Below are 18,354 nucleotides of genomic sequence, written 5' to 3' on the forward strand. Positions count from 1 at the left end.
AGTCACATGCACTGCCGCCACTAGCCCCCCTCCTGCCCCCAAAGCCAGAAACCTGGTGGGACTCTCACTGTGCGTTTAAGCTGCCTTCCTAAGAATAGTGGACATTTCCCACTGCGGGCCGCTGCCATTCTGTGGCTTTGCTGTGTGCTCCCTCTTGAGGCCTGGCCCTCTCGGCTCTGCGATGTGCTGGCCAGCCTTCCTCCCATCTTCTGCCCTCTGCCACTCCGGCCGCCTCTCCTCTTTGGCTTACCAGAGCGACTTCGCCACTGTTCTGTTGCTGCAAAGGGACACCATGACCAAGCACCTCTTATAAGAGAAAGCATTTAATTGGGGGCTGGCTTATAGTTCAGAGGGTCAGCTCATTGTCATTATGGCAGGGAGCATGGGACAAGCATGGCAGGTGTGGTGATGGAGTCGCTGAGAACGAGATACTGATCTTCAGGGAGGCAGGGAAGCAGGCAGACGACAGACAGACAGACAATACTTGGTCTTGTGTACACTTTTGAACCCTTAAAGCCCGCGTCCAACAACACATTTCCTCCCACAGGGCTACACTTATTCCAGTAAGGTCACACCTCCTAATCTTTCTAATCCTTCTCAGATAGTACTACTCCCTGGTGACTGAGCACTCAAACATACAAGCCTGTGGGGGGGGGCATTCTTATTCTTATTCAAACTATCTCACAGGGCCTAGGCCTATGCCCTCCCGCTTTCCTTCCCTCTCTACCTTGCTGACACCCCTGCCTCTGGGCCGAGCTCCACGCTCACTGGCCACAGCCTTCCACAGAGACGCAGGCCCTATCCTGTTTCTGAGGCTCCCATGAGTGCCTTTTTTACTCCCTTGCAGGGTAGGGCACAGGGTAGGGTTGCAGTCTAAATAATCTACTCATTCGATTCAGCAAGTAGCCACTGAGCACTGCCTAAGTACCAGACCCGTGCTAGATGCTGGCAATGGCAGCAAATGACAGTTATAATGGAGAGATAGAACACTGTGACAAGCCATGGGCTTAGCCTATGCCAGGCCCTGGGTCCACCCCTAGTATCAATGATTTTATATCTAAGTATGCAAGTATATATTAAAATATATGAATACATAATATCTGTGTTGAGAATGCTCCTAAAAAAGCAAGTAGGTTACAGGATTAGGGAAGGGGGCTGATGTGTTAGATATGGCAGAGAAGACCTCTCCGAGGAGGTGACATCAAACAAAGGTGTGTGCAGAGAAAAGACGTGAGCCATAGGAAGCTCTAAAAGAGAGTACACGTAGAGGGGCCCTAGGGCAGGAACGTGTTCAAGGGGTAGCAAGACTGCCTATATGGCCAGACTTCCAGGAGCAAAGCAGAAGGCGGGTAGCGGGATTAGGACCATCTCAAGGGGTGATACCCCCCTACCCTGTAATATAGACCCAGAGCAGGCCCAGCTGGGTGCATTCTGCGTATGATACCTCCGGGGTAGCTACCAGACTCTCAAGTCCTTTGAGATGACCTCTGCCATCTTTAGCTGTGGGAGCCTGGGGGCTCTGTCCAGCAGAGGAAGAGAAGGTCACGGAGTTAGGTGACCTAAGAAGGATGCTTTAAGATGTCCTTCGCGCCCTTAGCCACACCCTGCTCCCTCCTAGGCTGGTGCCTCAGGCCCTACTAGGGTGGATGCACTGTAACATAGTACTGTGTAGCTTGTCATGTCTTGTAACCTTGCAATGGACAGTGAATACTTTCTTGTGCCTGTATCCCAGAGGTATAAGCCATCCCAGATCATGACTAGATAAGGGTTGAACGAGTGAGTGCCTGCTGGTGGCGGTCAGGATGCTAAGAGGGTCCTGGTCTCATGGTGAGCAGGTGGGCACTCTATTCTTCTGCAGCTCATCCATCTCTAGAGAAGGGGGCGGTCACTGTGGAGGACAGAAGGCCACTTTACTGCCAGAACTGATTGTTGTCCCTCTCTCTCTCTCCAGATTATTTGAACAACCTGTGCCCGGACTCAGCCGAGTATGACAACACTCAGAGTAAGTCTGGAGAGACCCTGGAGGAAGCCATACCTCCTTGTTTTGTCTCCCATCCATTAATCCTCAGGTCTACACCAGTGTCCAGTGTAGACATGGAGCAGGCCCAGCTAGGTGCATTCTGCATATGACACCTGTGTTCTCTGCCAAGACTCCTCAAGTCTCTTGAGGTGACCTCTACCATCTCAAAGGACTTGAGATGGGATTAGGGCCATCTCAAGGGGTGATACCCCCCTACCCTGTAATATAGACCCAGAGCAGACCCAGCTGGGTGCATTCTGCGTATGATACCTCTGGGGTAGCTACCAGACTCTCAAGTCCTTTGAGATGACCTCTACCATCCCTAGCTGTGAAAGCCTAAGGAATCTATCCTGCAGAGGAAGTGAAAGTCACAGAGTTGGGTGATCTAAGAAGGATGCTCTAAGATGTCCGCTGCTCCCTTAACCACACCATGCTCCCTCCTGAGCTGGTGCCTCAGCCCCTACCAGAGTGGACCCACTGTAATATAGTCAGCAGCCAGGGAGACCGAGGAAGTCATGGAAGGGCTGTGGTTAGGCTCGTGCCCTGATGCTGAAGTGGGGAAAACCGGTGCCGCTCTACCTTCCCGGCCCACCACAGGGGAGACGGTGTAGGCGCACAGCCAAAGGAGAGACAAGGGCTGTGGAAGCTGGACTAGCACTCATAGAGCTTCTGTCTGTCCTTTGCTTCCCAGGTGCTCTGACTCTCATCTCCAAAGTGACAGACCGTGCCAATGAAAGCATGGAGCAAGGGGTGAGTCCAGCCATGGCTTCTTTTCTGGGGTAGAGACCCCAGGTCCTGCTTCATTCTGCTCATCTGCCTCATGCTGCCCTACTGTCTGTCTCCCGGGATTCTCCAAAGAGCCTTGGCTTCTGGCCTGACATTTGCGGTATGACCTGTGTGCTCCTCTTTGGGCTTCTTGTTCCATTTAAGCTGTGAAGGGTTATAGACTTGTGCAGACTTGATAAACAGTGCCACTGTCCACTGCCTCAGTAAGTGACATGCTCCACTCCTAGGAACCCCTCATGTCCTCAAAGTCAGAATCACTGGTCTGCCAGGTGCCTGAGCTCTGCATGCACATCTGGTTGTGATGTCATGTGTCCTGTTTGTGGGACACGGGTTTCTGCTGAGGATGTCAGGCTCTCTTCCACATACCCCCAGCTCTACCTGAGCAGTTTCTATGATCATCTGTATCCACATATTCCCCAGGCTGTTACCACTAGAGCTGTGTGTTGAAAATGAGCCAGAGGCTGATGGGAAGATTCAGCAATCCATTAGTCATGTCTTTCACTGGCATAGAAGGGGATAATAGTGGTATGCGTGCCAAGGCATCCTCGGCAGTTCTGCTCCAACAAATACACAGAGAACCTACACCTATTAGAAAATGGAATCTGAGGACATTGACTGTAAGTCAGGCCTTGAGTTCCTCAGAGCAGGGACCATGGATTCAAATAACCATGGCTAATAGTTGTGAGAGATGATGAGCTGAGGGTTCAGAGGACAGATGCCCTGGAGCTAGGGTTAGAGGACGTAGCATCACTTCTGATAAGAGGACATGCTGTGGAGGGCCTGCAAGCATGTGCAAGTTGATGAGAATACAAGGAAGCCAGGGCCGAGGCTGGGACTGGGAGATCCAGGGTGCATCAGCTGTGTTTTGTTGCTCAGTGTGGCTGGTAGGACTAGATCTGGGAACAGAAGCTAGACCTGGCTAGGTTGGGCAGCTGAGGGGAAAGCTGAAGGCAACAGGCTCAAAAACACAGGTCAGTTTCCGGAGCTGCTTCCAGAAGGATCACAACTGTCACAGCCACCTGGTCCTCTTACCTCCTACGGTGAGGATGTCATACCTTGTTCCTTGTCACCTGGGCATCTTGTGAATGCTGTGAGGTGCCCTCAGTGCAACAGAAAGATAGAGGTGCTTTGGGGGCAGGACCCTGCTGCTGTAGAAGCTGGTGGCATTCTCCACATCCTGCTTCAGGAAGTCCTGCCTCTAAGCTGACATGAATGTGTCTCCTCCCCTGCCCAGGGAGAGGTGAGGTTCCATGCAGGGCACCCATAAGAGGGATGGGGCAGCTACACCTGACTCAGGATGAGGTGGATTCTGTGGTGGGAGGCACAGGCACGCTGTTTCAGGTGAGACCACCTCACCCCTTCCTTTGCTTGCTGGTCTATTTGCTTGTGACATATAGGTTCTGGTTTCTTAAGATGTATCTAGTAGGATTGCTGAATCATACATCAGTTTCAGTGGTTGGAGGAAACTGCATACTAATTGCCGTAAGGCTGAATTCACTGGCACCCCCGCCACACGCACACAGGGGTCTCTGCTCTCCACACCCTCACCAGCACTCGAGTCTTTCCCCTCTTCTTTATTACTGCTCTTTCTTATGAGGGGAGTGGTGTCTCACGGGTCTGGTTTGTGTTTCCCAGTGGTGAGTGGGTGACATTGGACCCTTTTACATACGCCTATCAGCCACGTATATATTGTCTTTGCGGAAGTCCACGCTTAGCCTTAGCCAGTTGTTGCTATTGCTGCTGCTGTTGTGTTTTGTTCTGAGACAGAGATCTGCCTGCCTCTGCCTCCCATGTGCTAGGATTGGAAGCGTGTACCACTTCTTCCAGCCCTTAGCCTATCTTTAAACTGCGTTTGTCATAAAGCCTATCTCCAGAATGTCATCATCTTTCCAGCTGAAACTCTGTCTCCTTGCACATCACCCCTCACCCAACCCCAGGAGTCCATCATGCTACTTTCTGAACATATTTTACTTTTAGTACAATTTTTTAAAGAAGATAATACCAAGAGTTCCCATGGGTTCTATCGTTTCCCTGTGGTTAATGTCTTCTATTAACGTGAAGCCCTGGCTGTGATAAGAGCCCATTGGAAATGGCATTATTACCTATAATTCTCACAGGCCCGATGTCCTGTTCCAGGATTCATCACTTTGGTCATTACATCTTTTTTATTGTTTTTATTGAGGTATATATTTTTCTCTGCTCCCGTCCCTTCCTCTTCCCTCCCCTTCTACCCTCTCCCATGGTCCCCAAAATCCCAATCTACTCAGGAGATTTTATCTCTTTCTACTTCCATGTAGATTAGATCCATGTATGTCTCTTTTAGGGTCCTCTTTGTTGTCTACGTTCTCTGGGATTGTGAACTGTTGGCTAGTTTTTCTTTGCTTTATGTCTAAAAGCCACATATGAGTGAATACGTGTTATATTTGTCTTTCTGAGTCTGGGTTACCTTACTCAATATGATACTTTCTAGATCCATCCATTTGCCCTCAAATTTCAAGATGTCATTTTTTTTCTGCTGTGTAATTGTGTAAATGTGTAATTGTGTAAATGTACCACATTTTCCTTATCCATTCTTAGGTCAAGGGACATTTATGTTCTTTCTGGGTTCTGGCTATGACAAATAATGCTGCTATAACATAGTTGAGCACATGTCCTTGTGGTATGATTGGGCATCCTTTGGGTATATACCCAAAAGTGGTATTGCTGGGTCTTGAGGTAGGTTGTTTCCTAATTTTCTGAGAAATTGCTACACTGACATCCAAAGGTGCTGTACCAGCTTGCACTCCCACCAGCAATGCAGGAGTGTTCCCTTTTCCCCACACCCTCTCCAGCATAAGTTGTCATCAGTGTTTTTTATATTGGCCATTCTTACAGATGTAAAATAGAATCTCAGAATTGTTTTTGATTTGCATTTCTCTGATGGCAAAGAATGCTGAGCATTTCCTTAATTGTCTTTCAGCCATTTTAGACTCATCTGTTGAGAGTTCTCTGTTTAGGTCTGTACCCCATTTTTATTGTATTATTTGTTCTTTTGATGACCAATTTCTTGAGTTCTTTGTATATTTTGGAGATCAGCCCTCTTTCTGATGTATGAGGTTGGCGAAGGTCTTTTCCCATTCTGTAGGCTGGCATTTTGTCTTGTTGGACTTTGAACATTACATCTTTGGAGGCTCCCATTGGAGCCAGTTTCTCAGATGGTCCCTGACCTGGATGACTATGGAGGACTTGAGGGATCATGGTCAAGTATACTGCAGGACACTCACTGTTGGAATCTGAGGTTTTCTTCATTATAACAGAGACCAGATTTCTGTCTTGTAATGGTATGTCGTGACCCTGGTCCCCTGACTGAGATCATGTGTTCCCTGACTTTTCTGCAGTCTCTAAGGAAAGTCACTGTGCCTAGTCCACCCTGGAGTAGTACAGAGAGACTTTCCCTCTTCCTTTAAGCTGATGGCCTCCTAAATGTTCCAGAATCTTACTTGTAGCTGTGTCTCTTCCCTCTCAATGATGGGTGCAGGCCATCCTCATACACAAAACAGACCAATCATTTATGTCACTACCAATTTGTGGATATTTATTTTAGCCCACATTGATTTATTTATTTCTCAAAATAGAGAAGAGTCAAATTAAAACAATTTTTAAACCCAAAATGTTAGGAATAAAAGAATTCCTTTGGCAAGAATTGTTCCAGATTGCTCTTTCAGCTGATCTGTGCTTCCCCCTTTGAGTGTTTAGGTGGTTTGTTATTGGTTCGTTCATTCTCCCTCCAAGAATTCTCTCCAAGAATAGACCATCTCTCCAAGTTTCCCTGGAAGAGAGAGCTCAGGGGTAGAGCGGTTGCCTAGAAACAAGCTACTGTGCTGCAGCTCTCATTTCTGTGAGGTGCTCCTGGTTGGCAGAGTGAAGAAAAACACATGTGTCTACTGACCTACGTGTAGACACGTGGTGGGTATTCTCTACTGACCTATGTGTAGACACGTGGTGGGTACTCTCTACTGACCTACATGTAGACACGTGGTGGGTATTCTCTACTGACCTATGTGTAGACACGTGGTGGGTACTCTCTACTGACCTACGTGTAGACATGTGGTGGGTATTCTCTACTGACCTACGTGTAGACACGTGGTGGGTACTCTCTACTGACCTATGTGTAGACACGTGGTGGGTACTCTCTACTGGCCTATGTGTAGACATGTGGTGGGTACTCTCTACTGACCTATTGTAGACATATGGAGGATTTCTCTACCGACCTATGTGTAGACACATGGTGGGTATTCTCTACTGACCTATGTGTAGACACATGGTGGGTACTCTCTACTGACCTATTGTAGACATATGGAGGATTTCTCTACTGACCTATGTGTAGACACATGGTGGGTATTCTCTACTGACCTATGTGTAGACACATGGTGGGTATTCTCTACTGACCTATGTGTAGACACATGGTGGGTATTCTCTACTGACCTATGTGTAGACACATGGTCGGTATTCTCTACTGACCTATGTGTAGACACATGGTAGGTATTCTCTACTGACCTTGTGTAGACACATGGTGGGTATTCTCTACTGACCTTGTGTAGACACATGGTGGGATTCTCTACTGACCTTTATGTAGACATGTAAGTGGATTTTCTCTACTGACCTTTGTGTGGACACATGGTGGGTATTCTCTACTGACCTTTATGTAGACATGTAGGTGGATTTTCTCTACTGACCTCTGTGTGGTCACATGGTGGATATTCCCACACCTAATCTGCCTGTCTACTCAAATCATTACCACCTGGATGGTTCTAGGCCCTCGCCTTACTTATCAAAGCCCTCACTCCATGAGAGAGAGAACCTGCTCCCCACCATCCATCTCCCACGTAGTTAATTGTGAAGTTTATCTCCACTTCTGAAAAATGTTTTTCCTGTGTATTAAAAGCAGACTTGGTCAAATTTTTCCTCTCAGTAATTTGAAGAGGACACACCATTGTCTTCTGACTCACAGTCCACTAAAACTGTTGTTAGGGTGTTGATATTTGCTCTCTGTGTTGTATGTCCTTCCCTTTTGAATGCCTGTGACTTCTTTTCTGCTATCTGGCTATGGTAGCTCATCCCGATGAATCTGACCTTTGTTGGTCCTTCTTCTTCTTCTTCTTCTTCTTCTTCTTCTTCTTCTTCTTCTTCTTCTTCCTCCTCCTCCTCCTCTTCCTCTTCCTCTTCCTCTTCTTCTTCTTTTCTTTTTTTTGTTTAAAAAGTCTCTTGGATGCTCTATTCTCACCCCCCATTCACTCACTTTCTCCGTCTCTCTCACGCGAGCTTGCGTGCGTGCACACACACACACTTTCCTTTTCCTCGGTTTTTGTGCAAGTATAGATGTTCACAAATGTGTACACGCACGTGGACGTCAATATTGGTATCTTCCTCAACTCCTCTCCACTGTCTTCTTTTCTTTTTTAATTAGTGTTTGAGGATTTCATACAATGTATTTTGATCATATTCAACCCCTTCCCCCAGAGCCAACCTCCTCCCCTCCCCGCACTCTAATTTGTGTTCTCTCTCTTTCTCCCTCCCTCCCTCTCTCATGCAGGTGCTCTCGCTCCCCTCTCACTCCCCCCCACACACACCATTAGGTCCAGTTAATGCTGCCCATACATAGACTCTTGAGCATGTGGCTTTCCACTGGAACATGGTGGACATACTGGGGATTATATCCTTAAAGAACACTGACTTTCCCTCCACCAGCAACTATCAACTGCCAGTAGCTCCTCAGTTGGACTTCATGCCCACCTTCCCTCTCTCCGTGCTGGCTTGGGTCTTTGCAAGTGCATGCTGTCACAGCTGCTGTGAGTTCATCTGTGCAGCTGCCCTCTTGAGTCTGGAAAACACAGTTTTCTCATAGTCGTCCACCGCCTCTGGCTTTTACAGTCTTCTTGCCCCTTCTTCTGCTTTGATCCCTGAGCCTTGCAAGGCAGGAGTGTGATACAGGTGTCCCACTTAGGGCTGAGCATTCTGCCGTCTCTCGTTCTCTACATCCTGATCAGTTGTGGGTGTTTATTGCTAAAAGCAGCTTCTCAGGTGACGGCTGAGAGATGCACTAATCTATGGGTATAACAATAAATCATTAGATATCCATTTAATATGATGCTCATTTAGCAGAATGACAATGGTAGGTTCTCGACTGGGACCCATGACCTGTTTAGCCATGGACTTTTGGCTCCAATGATGGGGCCAGGTATGGGTTTTGTTTTGCGGAATGGGCCTCCACCATTTTTTTTTTCCAGGCAGGTTCTATCTATGTAGCTCTGGCTGTCCTGAAACTTACTATGCAGACAAGGGTAGCCTAGAACTCAGAAAGATCCATCTGCCTCTGCCTAAAGACATGTGCCTTAGCTGGGCGGTGGTTGTGCATGCTTTTAATCCCAGCACTCGGGGACAGAGGCAGGTGGATTTCTGTGAGTTTGAGGCCAGCCTGGTCTACAACAGCTAGTTCCAGGACAGGCTTCGGAGCTTCAGAGAAACCCTGTCTCGAAAAACCAAAAAAAAAGGAAGGAAGGAAGGAAGGAAGGAAGGAAGGAAGGAAGGAAGACAGAAAGAAAGAGAGAGAGAGAGAGAGAGAGAAAGGAAGGGAGAGAGAGAGGAAGGAAGGAAGGAAGGAAGGAAGGAAGGAAGAAGAAAGAAGGCATGTGCCTCCACACCTCGGTAACCTACCTTATTTTGTTCTTTTTTGGTTTTCGAGACAGGGTTTCTCTGTAGCTTTGGTGCCCGTCCCGGAACTAGCTCTTGTAGACCAGGCTGGCCTCGAACTCACAGAGATCTGACTGCCTCTGCCTCCCGAGTGCTGGGATTAAAGGCGTGCGCCACCACCGCCCAGCTCCTACCTTATTTTTTAAGGCAATTTTTCACTGACCCTAGAACTCTAGACTGGCTGATCAATATCCACTTCCCTGGCGATGGGATTATAGATGCCACATCCAGGTTTTTCCATGGGTATGGGAGATTGAACTCAGATCTTCGCCCTTGCATTCAAGGCAAGCCCATTAACTACTGAGCTATCTCCCCAACCCCTCTTTCTTCACCCTATGTTCTAGTGATCTATCTTCATGCTCTCTGGCTCTTCCTTTCCTCAGATCTGTTCAGTTCACAGCTAAGCCTGGGAAGAGTCTTCATGTCTGGTACTGTGGGTTGTGTGCTTTGTTTCAGTTTCCCCAAACTCCTCTGTGCAGCCAGCTGCCATACTTAAGTTCTCCATATGCCCATCTGTGCCATCTACCTTCGCACCAGGCCCAAAGCGTAACAGTTGCTTTGGTTCTTGGCCCAGAGCTCTGATGCCTGTCACCTAGAATGTGTACACTGCTTTCTCTCTGAAAAAAATAAATAAATTGCATTTGTCTCCCCAGTTTGGTATTTTTTAAATTTTATTATTATTATTGTTATTATTATTATATGTAATGGGTGTTTCGCCACCAAAATGGGTAAGTCTGTGTGCAGCATGTGTACTTGGAGCCTCTGGAGACCAGCAGAGGACACTGGATCCCCTGGAGCTAGAGTTACAGGTGGTTGTGAGCTGGCATGTGGGTGCTGGGAATTGAGCCCAGGTCCTCTGGAAGAGCAGCCAGTGTTCTCTTCTGAGACACCTTTCCAGCCCATCCCCCCAACCCAATTTGGTTTTGGATTTCTGTTCTCATGATTAAAACAAAAAGTAGCATATTTTTTTATTTGCTATTTGATAATTTCATGCACATAAAAATGTATTTTGATTATATCTACCCCAAGACCCCTTCTAATCTTCCCAAGCATCCCCAGTATATATCTCCCTTAGTGTTCTTCTCTTATTATTGTAACTCACCGAATCCAATTAGTTCTACCTGCTGCAATGGTGACTAACCTTGTTGACTTGATATTCAGCAGGCCTTAGGCAGGTTACCCTAGCTGCTGTGAATACAATGGCCATGTCATGTCTAGAAGATGGCATTTCACGGTACTCCTCCCCATCATCCTGTCCTTCTCTGAGCCTTAGGAGTTGGGTATTGATGTAGATGTCCCACCTATGGCTGAACACTTAATCACCATTTATACTCAGCACTTTGACAGTTAGGAGTCTGGAACACTGCAGAGAGAAGCTTCTCTGACCAAGATGGAGGGCAGGAATAATCTATATGTATAAACAGATATTTAGAATGTACTTTGACAACATGTCCATTTATCAAGGCAACAGTATTGTTTTTCTCCTACGGCCTATCACCTCCCTAGCCATGGGCTTTTGACTAAGGTTTCAGTGACAGACGTGACTTCCCTTCTGTGGGAATCCAATCCCAAAGTGGCTGGTTGCTCCCACAGCCTTCACGCCACTATTGTACCAGTGGGCACATCTTGCCTAGCAGGATGGTTTGTAGCATGCAGAGTTTGTCAATGAGTGATACTATTGATAGCTTTTCTTGCCCAGCAACCTGCACAGCCCTATGGAAGCTAGCCATCTGGAAGGAAGAGCTCAGGTCAGCTCCAACTTGGTTTCTTTATGCCCTGCAGCCGAAGTGTTCTTGTGACTTTTGGTTGAATACCAGACGCTGTGAACATAAGTTCTGTGGAGACTGTGGAGAACAGCATTTACATCTTGTTTTGATTGTGCTGTGTGTGGTGGGATGTGGGGAGCGTGACCAGTTGATCCAGGCCAGTCATAGATGATGATGGGGCTGGATACTCATCTGACCTCCGTCCTTGTCAGCCCTCATCTCCCTCCAGGTCTTGTGCATCTACAGGGCTCTAAGAACTGAGCTGCCTCACATTCAGCTCCATTCCTGGTTTTCAGAAATATCTGCAGGCAGAAAGGCCTTCTCCCCATGTGTGCCTTCTCTGGGGAAGGGCATGTCTGGTGGCCTCGTGCTCTGTGGCAGCCCCATTCTACCCTGAGCCTGAGGCTGGGCTTGGGCAGGTCTTTGCCCATCTTCTGGGGTAGTCAGCTTCTGTGTGGTATCAGGGCACAGTCCAGAGCCCTCTACTCAGAATACATGGTCTTTGCCTAAGGGGCTGGTGGGCTTCTGGCCTCTGGAGTGCTGAAACTTTGTTTGCGGCCTGCTCACTGGCATCTCACAGGACTTTGTCCTCCATGCGCCCTCAGTGCCTAACAGCTGCAAGAGCTTGCAGGTCGGTTCCTGTCCACAGTGTCCACATCTCCATTACCCTGAATTGAACTACCAGCCCACACTTGACCTTCACAAACTCAAGAACATTTCAGATGCCTTCCTCTTTGAAAAATAATCTCTTTACATTTATCGCGTTCATGCATTTGAAGGTCAGAGAACAAACAACTTGTGGTCTCAGCTCTCTTTTTCCACCAAGTGGGTTCTGAGAGAACGCAGGTTCGTCAGGCCTGGCAGCAAGTTCCTTTGCCCACAAAACCATCTCCCACTGGCCCTTCATTCTCGTTACTTCCCTCTGCCAGCCTCCTCTCCCCCTGATGTGGCCAAAGGTGCAGCAGTCCCTTTGTCTTTCATCACTGGGAAATCCCAGGCCAAGAACCCCATGCCTCCTGCCATCTCAGAGCTTGGGTTTGGGCTGGGCTTTTCTGAGCTCTGCTTTCTTCCTCTGTAGTGGAAGCAATGTCCCCTTGCAGAGGGTACACAGCACTGGGTACGGGAGTGGAAGGGTGACCATCTCCTGTTCCTGCCCACAGGAAAACCTGCAGAAGCTGGTCCACATCGAGTACAGTGTGCGGGGCCAAGGGGACCTCCTCCAGCCAGGAAGGGTGAGTGCTGTCTGGGCAAGGACGAGGGCCAGCTCGACTCTGATAAGCCCATTGTTCAGCTGGGCTGGCCCCAGACGGGCCTGGCTGCAGGTGCTGTTTAGGAGGGGTGGGGGACATGGTGCACCACCCTGGAGCTTGTCTGCACCCCTCCTTGCACGATGCTCTCCCGGGGCAGTTAAAGAAACAGTGCCAGTCAGTTCTGCTCACCATAACTGCCCTGGGGTAGCTCTCTCCAGTGAGGGAAAAAACTGTACCAGTGTTTCTAGTTCCAAATTGCCAGGAAAGCAGAGATCAGAGCAGCTCTCAAAGGCAAGCCCCGAGAAAGAGCGTAAAAATAGCCTTCTTAACAAAACAGGGATGGGTGACGCTTGGGAGTGGAGCGCATGGTTAGTATAGGCAGGGTCCTGGGTTCTCTGCCCAGAAGGGGAGGGGTGGGAGAGAGATTGATTGATTTACTTTTTAGCTTCCAGATGGAAAACACACAACCCCGCTCAGAAAATAGCTTGAAGTGTGATCATTGCCAGTTGGAAAGAGGGACTGAGCCACATGGGCAGGATGTTCCTAGTCTAGGATTCTGTGAAATCTCATATGCAGTTCTGACTGAGGCCCTGTGCCCCGAAGTCCTTCCTACGTCTCTGTATCCTTCGGAAGGATGGGGCTGGAGTCACTATTCACAGTCCAGATGTTCAGCAAACCTTCAAAGGCCATGTTCCGAATGGACCCTTTGTGGTGCCATTTAGAGAGAGAGTCATAGCTGGGACACATGCTTGGTGGCCAGAGCAGCGTTGACTTGGTCCTGCACGAGGATGTTCTAGAAGGCCGGGCTGCCCAGCTTGGGTTCCTGAGCCCAGAGTCTCTGTGAGCTGTTCGTGGGTACTGGGGCAGCTATGGTGACGGCTTCCTACACAGAACCTGCCCAGACTTTCTCGCCTTCTGAGGTTGGCTTCTCCCCCTCCAGGAGTTCCTGAAGGAAGGAACGCTGATGAGAGTGAGAGGCAAGAGCCGACACCCCCGGCACCTGTTTCTGGTAAGCACAGGCTATAAGCCACGCCCCGCTGTTGGCTTTCTAGGGCCACCGGAGGAGCTAGGACAGTCTTCAGGATGTATAACTGAGCCCTAAAAACAAAACAAAAACCATTGCTTATATGTTATTTGAATGGTTGGCGGTGCTGCTGCTGCTGCTGAAATGAATAGCTCACGTGCCTCCACGAAACAGCTCAATCCAGGGCTTCCTTACGGCACTTTCTGGGGTGTGTGAGACTGCAGAGGGCTGAGGAGGCCAACTTGTCTAGTTGGTGGCCCAGAGAGTAGTCTGATCCACCACTCTGTGCAGGTGGGCATACCTGACATGTCTGAGGACACACGGCCACACTTTGAACATCAGGGAGTATCCAAGACCTGTGGGGTGGGAATGCCAGCCTCAGGCTCCCATACTGCAAGTAGCTCTTTGCCCCCCCACCCACCCATGACACTGCACTTTCTGTGTGACTGCCCCTAGAACAAGTGTCGGAGACAGTCAGGCTTTAAAGAGGAAAGGCAGCATCTACCTCCCAACCTCCCAGTTGTGGAGGTACCAGCCCTTGAGGGGATGGCCCCAAGAGGCACAACAAGGCAGAGTCATTGCTTACCTCATGGCTAGGAAGTAAGATAGGAAGGGGAAGGGGCTGGGTTCCAACAGTCTTCTCAAGGTCATGCCCCAGTGACCTAACTTCCTCTCACTAGGCCCCACCCCTAAAGGTTCCATTCCTCCCACCAGTGCCACCCTGTGGACCACGCCTTCAACACAGAGGCTGTTAGGGAACCCCCAAGAGGCAAACTATTGGCCTGCTGACTGCTGGGTATCTCTGTTTCCTCACTCCCGTGCCACTCCCTGCAGTTCCTGTGCCGTCAGCTGCCTCCCACACTGCTAGAGTTGTAGGTAGCATGACGGAGGGCAGCTTAGAGCTCTGTGGTTCCAGGATTCACCAGGCAACACCTCGGTGCCAGGACACAAGCACAAAGATCACTCGCAGCCTTGCTCTCAGCCCTCGGGATGTAAGAGGAGGGAAACGCACAGACTGACGACCGAGAATCATGGGATGGAGTAGCGAGGGTCTTAGAGGAAGCTAAGAATCAGTGGCAGAGAGTCAGTCAGGCATTGAAGTGAAGAACGGAAGCCACAGCAGCTGTGCTCAAGGATTGCCTGGGGGTTGCGCCAAGGGCCTTGTACACATTTCCTGAACGGGCTGCCTGAATTAGACCCCGAAGCAAGGAAGGTGGTCCCTTTTCTCCTCCTACCATGTGGGTTCCCAGGATTAAACTGAGCCATCTCAGTGGCCCCTACTTTCTTTTTTTTTAAGGCATGGTCTCACTATGTCGCCCTGGCTGGTTTGGAACTTGCCATATAGACCAGGCTGGCTTCCAATTCAGAGATTCACCTGCCTCTGTCTCCTGAGTGCTGGTGTTAAAGGCATGGGCCACTTTACCAGCCCCTACTTCCTTTCTTAACAATTTTGTGTATAGAGTTATATGTGCCAGTCTTAAGTTACATGTTGGTGTTTGTTGACTAGTGTATGCCATTGTACAAGTAATACTTGGATCAGGGTTGAGAACATTTACAACAGTTCCAGAAAGCTCCACTAATACCGGCAGTCAGTCCTCCTCACACTCCTCACACTAGCCTGATTGCTGCCACTTTGGGTTGAACCTTCACATGAAGGCATCGGGCATGCGCTCACATGTCTGACTCCTCCCACCCCAGCATGCCTGTGATTTGGCCTTGTGGCTAGAGAGTCTGGCAGCCTACTCCTTTGGGTTGCTATACGATATTCCACAGCTTGACTGAACCACAAGTTCTTTATCCATCAGCTGTCTAAGACATTTGTTTTGTTCCACTTTTAGGGCTGTTATACATAAAGCTGTTCTAACACTGGGTACCAGAGCATTGGCAAACGTGCCAAGTTCTTCTGGGTGTTCCCCACAGGAGTAGAACTATGGTGATGGTTTCACAGGATGGTTTTACTCCTTGGTGGGGTGTCACTGAGGATTGCTAGGTACCTGCACCCCAGAGCCCAGGGACCTGCTATGTATAGAGCTTGCTGCAGCCTTCAGGGCTAGGACCGGTGTGATTTGGTTCCTTCTGTGCAGATGAACGACACACTTCTCTACACACATCCCCAGAAGGATGGGAAGTACCGTCTGAAGAGCTCGCTGCCAGTGGCCAGCATGAAGGTAGATATCTAACACTGGGTACCCTGGGACGAGGGCCTGCGGTGGTGGGAAAGTCATCACAAGGAGATGCTGGTGAGATGGAGCCAACCTTGCTCCTCTCCACTGAGGACCAAGGCCCAAGGATACAGTATTTGGTGGGAACTGCAACATTAAGCACAGGGTTGCCCAGATACAATGGACCAATGATATACTCTCGGAGTGGATGGTGCATAGGGAAGGGTGGCCCTACGAGGAGGACAGTAATGCAGGAACCACTTGGTGGGAGCAAAAAGTTTTGGGTTATATCATTAAATGTGGTAAGATATACATGCCACACAACCCTCTGCGCCATTGTAAGGACAGAGCTCAGTGACATGAACCAGTGCTGAGCCAGCAGCTCCACCCAGCTCTAGAACCTTCCTGTCTTCCCAAACAGTCCATTGAACACTGAGTCCCATCCCTGCTCCCAGCCCCTGATACCCAGCGTTTGTTCTGTTGCTATGAATTTGACTGATTTGAGTGACCTCATATAGGTAGAATTTGTCTTCTTGGAGTGACTGGCTTCACTTAGCTTTGTGGTCAAGATTTCCATGTGGCAGCTTGGTCCAGTTCTTCTTCCTTTTCTGGGCACGCACATTTGCTCCCTCACGTGCTCAGGCTCGTGTGTGTGTGTGTGTGTGTGTGTGTGTGTGTGTTTTCTATTCATCTACCACTGGACACCTCTCAGCTGTTGTATGTGTAATGTATGGACTAGCATGGTTTATCTTGGTTTCAAACATGAGGATGTGTGGGTGCTTTGGGCTAATTCTGGGGACAGACAAAGAACATTTTGGAAAGTTAACTTTGATGCCATCTGAGGCTGGTGACTGAGAAGGGCATGCTGAGGAGAGACAGCAGAGCAGCAGGTAATGGAAGCACACATGTCAATCAGAACCCTGTTACCTACTAGTAATGGACAAAGCTGTCTGTGTTAACCCCTGCCTGCCCCCCCCCCACACACACACCCTGAAGTCGATGTTGTTGGTTTTCCTGGCAGGTCAGCCGTCCCGTGATGGATAAAGTGCCCTACGCTCTGAAGATCGAAACTCCTGAGACCTGCCTGACACTGTCTGCAAGGTATGGGAAATGGGGGCATCGGGGTGGGAGCACTGAGGGGAGCAGAGGCAGGGGATGGTATCATTTCTAGCCTGGTGTCCTCTTGGAAAGGGCTCTTTCTCTCCTGGTTTTCAGTGTTTCTTGAGTGCTATGTGTTGTGGACCTCTGTGGAATATAACTTCTAGAAAAATGCCAAGAAAAAAAAAAGGAAAGAAAGAGAAAATGCCTAGCACTGAGGCAGGAGTATCACAAGTTCAAAGTCTGCCTGAGTAATATAGCAAGACCTTTTCTCAAATCACATTCAGAAGGCTGAGGAGAGAAGATAAAGATCCTGCCTCAAAAAGCCAAAACCAGGGCCAGCCGAGATAGGGCAGTAGGTAAGGCAATAGGTAAAGTGATTGTCATACAAAAGTGAGGGCCTGGGTTTGATCACCAGAACCCATGTGAAAAGCCAGGAGTGGTGGTGTATGCTAGGAACCCTTGCACTGGGCAGGCAGAGCGAGGAGACTCTCACAGGCAAGCCAGCGTATTAGAATAAACAGGCTCCAGCTTTAGTGGGAGACCCTGCCTCAAAAAATAGAGAGGCTATAGAGATGGTTCAGAAGTTAAAGAGCACTTGCTACCCCTCTGGAGGACCTGGGTTCAGTTCCCAGAAGTCCTATGGCAGTTCACAAAGGCCTGTAACACTAGTTACAATTCCCTCTTCTGGCCACCATGGGTACTGCATGTGAATGGATACATGCAGGCAAAACACCATAAAAATAAATCTTTTTAAAAATAAAGATAAGGGTGAAAAAATGATTGAGATGCATGAAGTTGAGCTCTGACATCCACACTCATGTACACATGTGTACACTCATCTATGCTTTCATACACACACACACACACACACACACACACACACACGGGGGGGGGAGCTGAAATAGAAAATAATAACCAAAGAAAAAATTCCCGGGGGGTTGGGACTTAGCTCGAAGGTAAAGCACCTCCCCGAGAGACTCAAAGTTCTGGTGTTGTCCTCAGCCACATAAAACCAAACATAAATGCTGGTTCCTATGCCGAGAGGACTGTATGCCCCATGAAAGTAGCTCAGCAAAAAAATGCTATAGACGACTGGGCTCAGTGTGAGATTCTCAGGTAACTTAGATGTGCCGTGTACTCAGTGGGCTGTGCTGTCAGCTTTGGCACTTTCCTCTCAATAGGGCAAGAGGGAAGTGATGAGTGACCACCCATCACTGGCCGTTCTGTCTTTAGGGGAGGGTCTCAGGAAGTGGGAGGAGGCTGTAATTAAAACACCATGAACTAGCTGTTGGGAAAACAAAATCTGCTTCCCTCAGTCCAGGAGTTGGGAAATGAAAGGCCAAGACACCAGTCTACTTGGGCTCTGGTGAGAGCCCCATGTTTGTGGGTGGTACCTTCTTGTTGTAATCCTGCAGGATAGAAGGGACAAAGGATGTCCCACAACAGGGAGGAAAGACTTCCTGGAAGAGTCTCCTGGAGTTGCTCCATCACCTCTCTTCTCTCCTTGATACAATCA

The 18,354-nt window shown here is 48.9% G+C and overlaps 1 protein-coding gene across 1 annotated transcript in view; it reads left to right on the plus strand.

Moving 5' to 3' along the window:
- Window positions 1-18,354, plus strand: part of Fgd5 (FYVE, RhoGEF and PH domain containing 5) — a 102,163-nt gene that overhangs the window by 74,158 nt on the left and 9,651 nt on the right. The window contains exons 9-14 of the mRNA XM_041644964.1: window positions 1,952-2,002; window positions 2,712-2,770; window positions 12,462-12,533; window positions 13,492-13,560; window positions 15,660-15,743; window positions 16,759-16,838. Coding sequence (XP_041500898.1) covers window positions 1,952-2,002; window positions 2,712-2,770; window positions 12,462-12,533; window positions 13,492-13,560; window positions 15,660-15,743; window positions 16,759-16,838 — 415 coding nt within the window. The remainder of the gene's footprint in view (window positions 1-1,951; window positions 2,003-2,711; window positions 2,771-12,461; window positions 12,534-13,491; window positions 13,561-15,659; window positions 15,744-16,758; window positions 16,839-18,354) is intronic.

Source organism: Microtus oregoni, unplaced genomic scaffold (assembly GCF_018167655.1).
Source record: "Microtus oregoni isolate MIOR12 unplaced genomic scaffold, Mior012 000002F_ref0000024, whole genome shotgun sequence".
NCBI lineage: Eukaryota > Metazoa > Chordata > Mammalia > Rodentia > Cricetidae > Microtus > Microtus oregoni.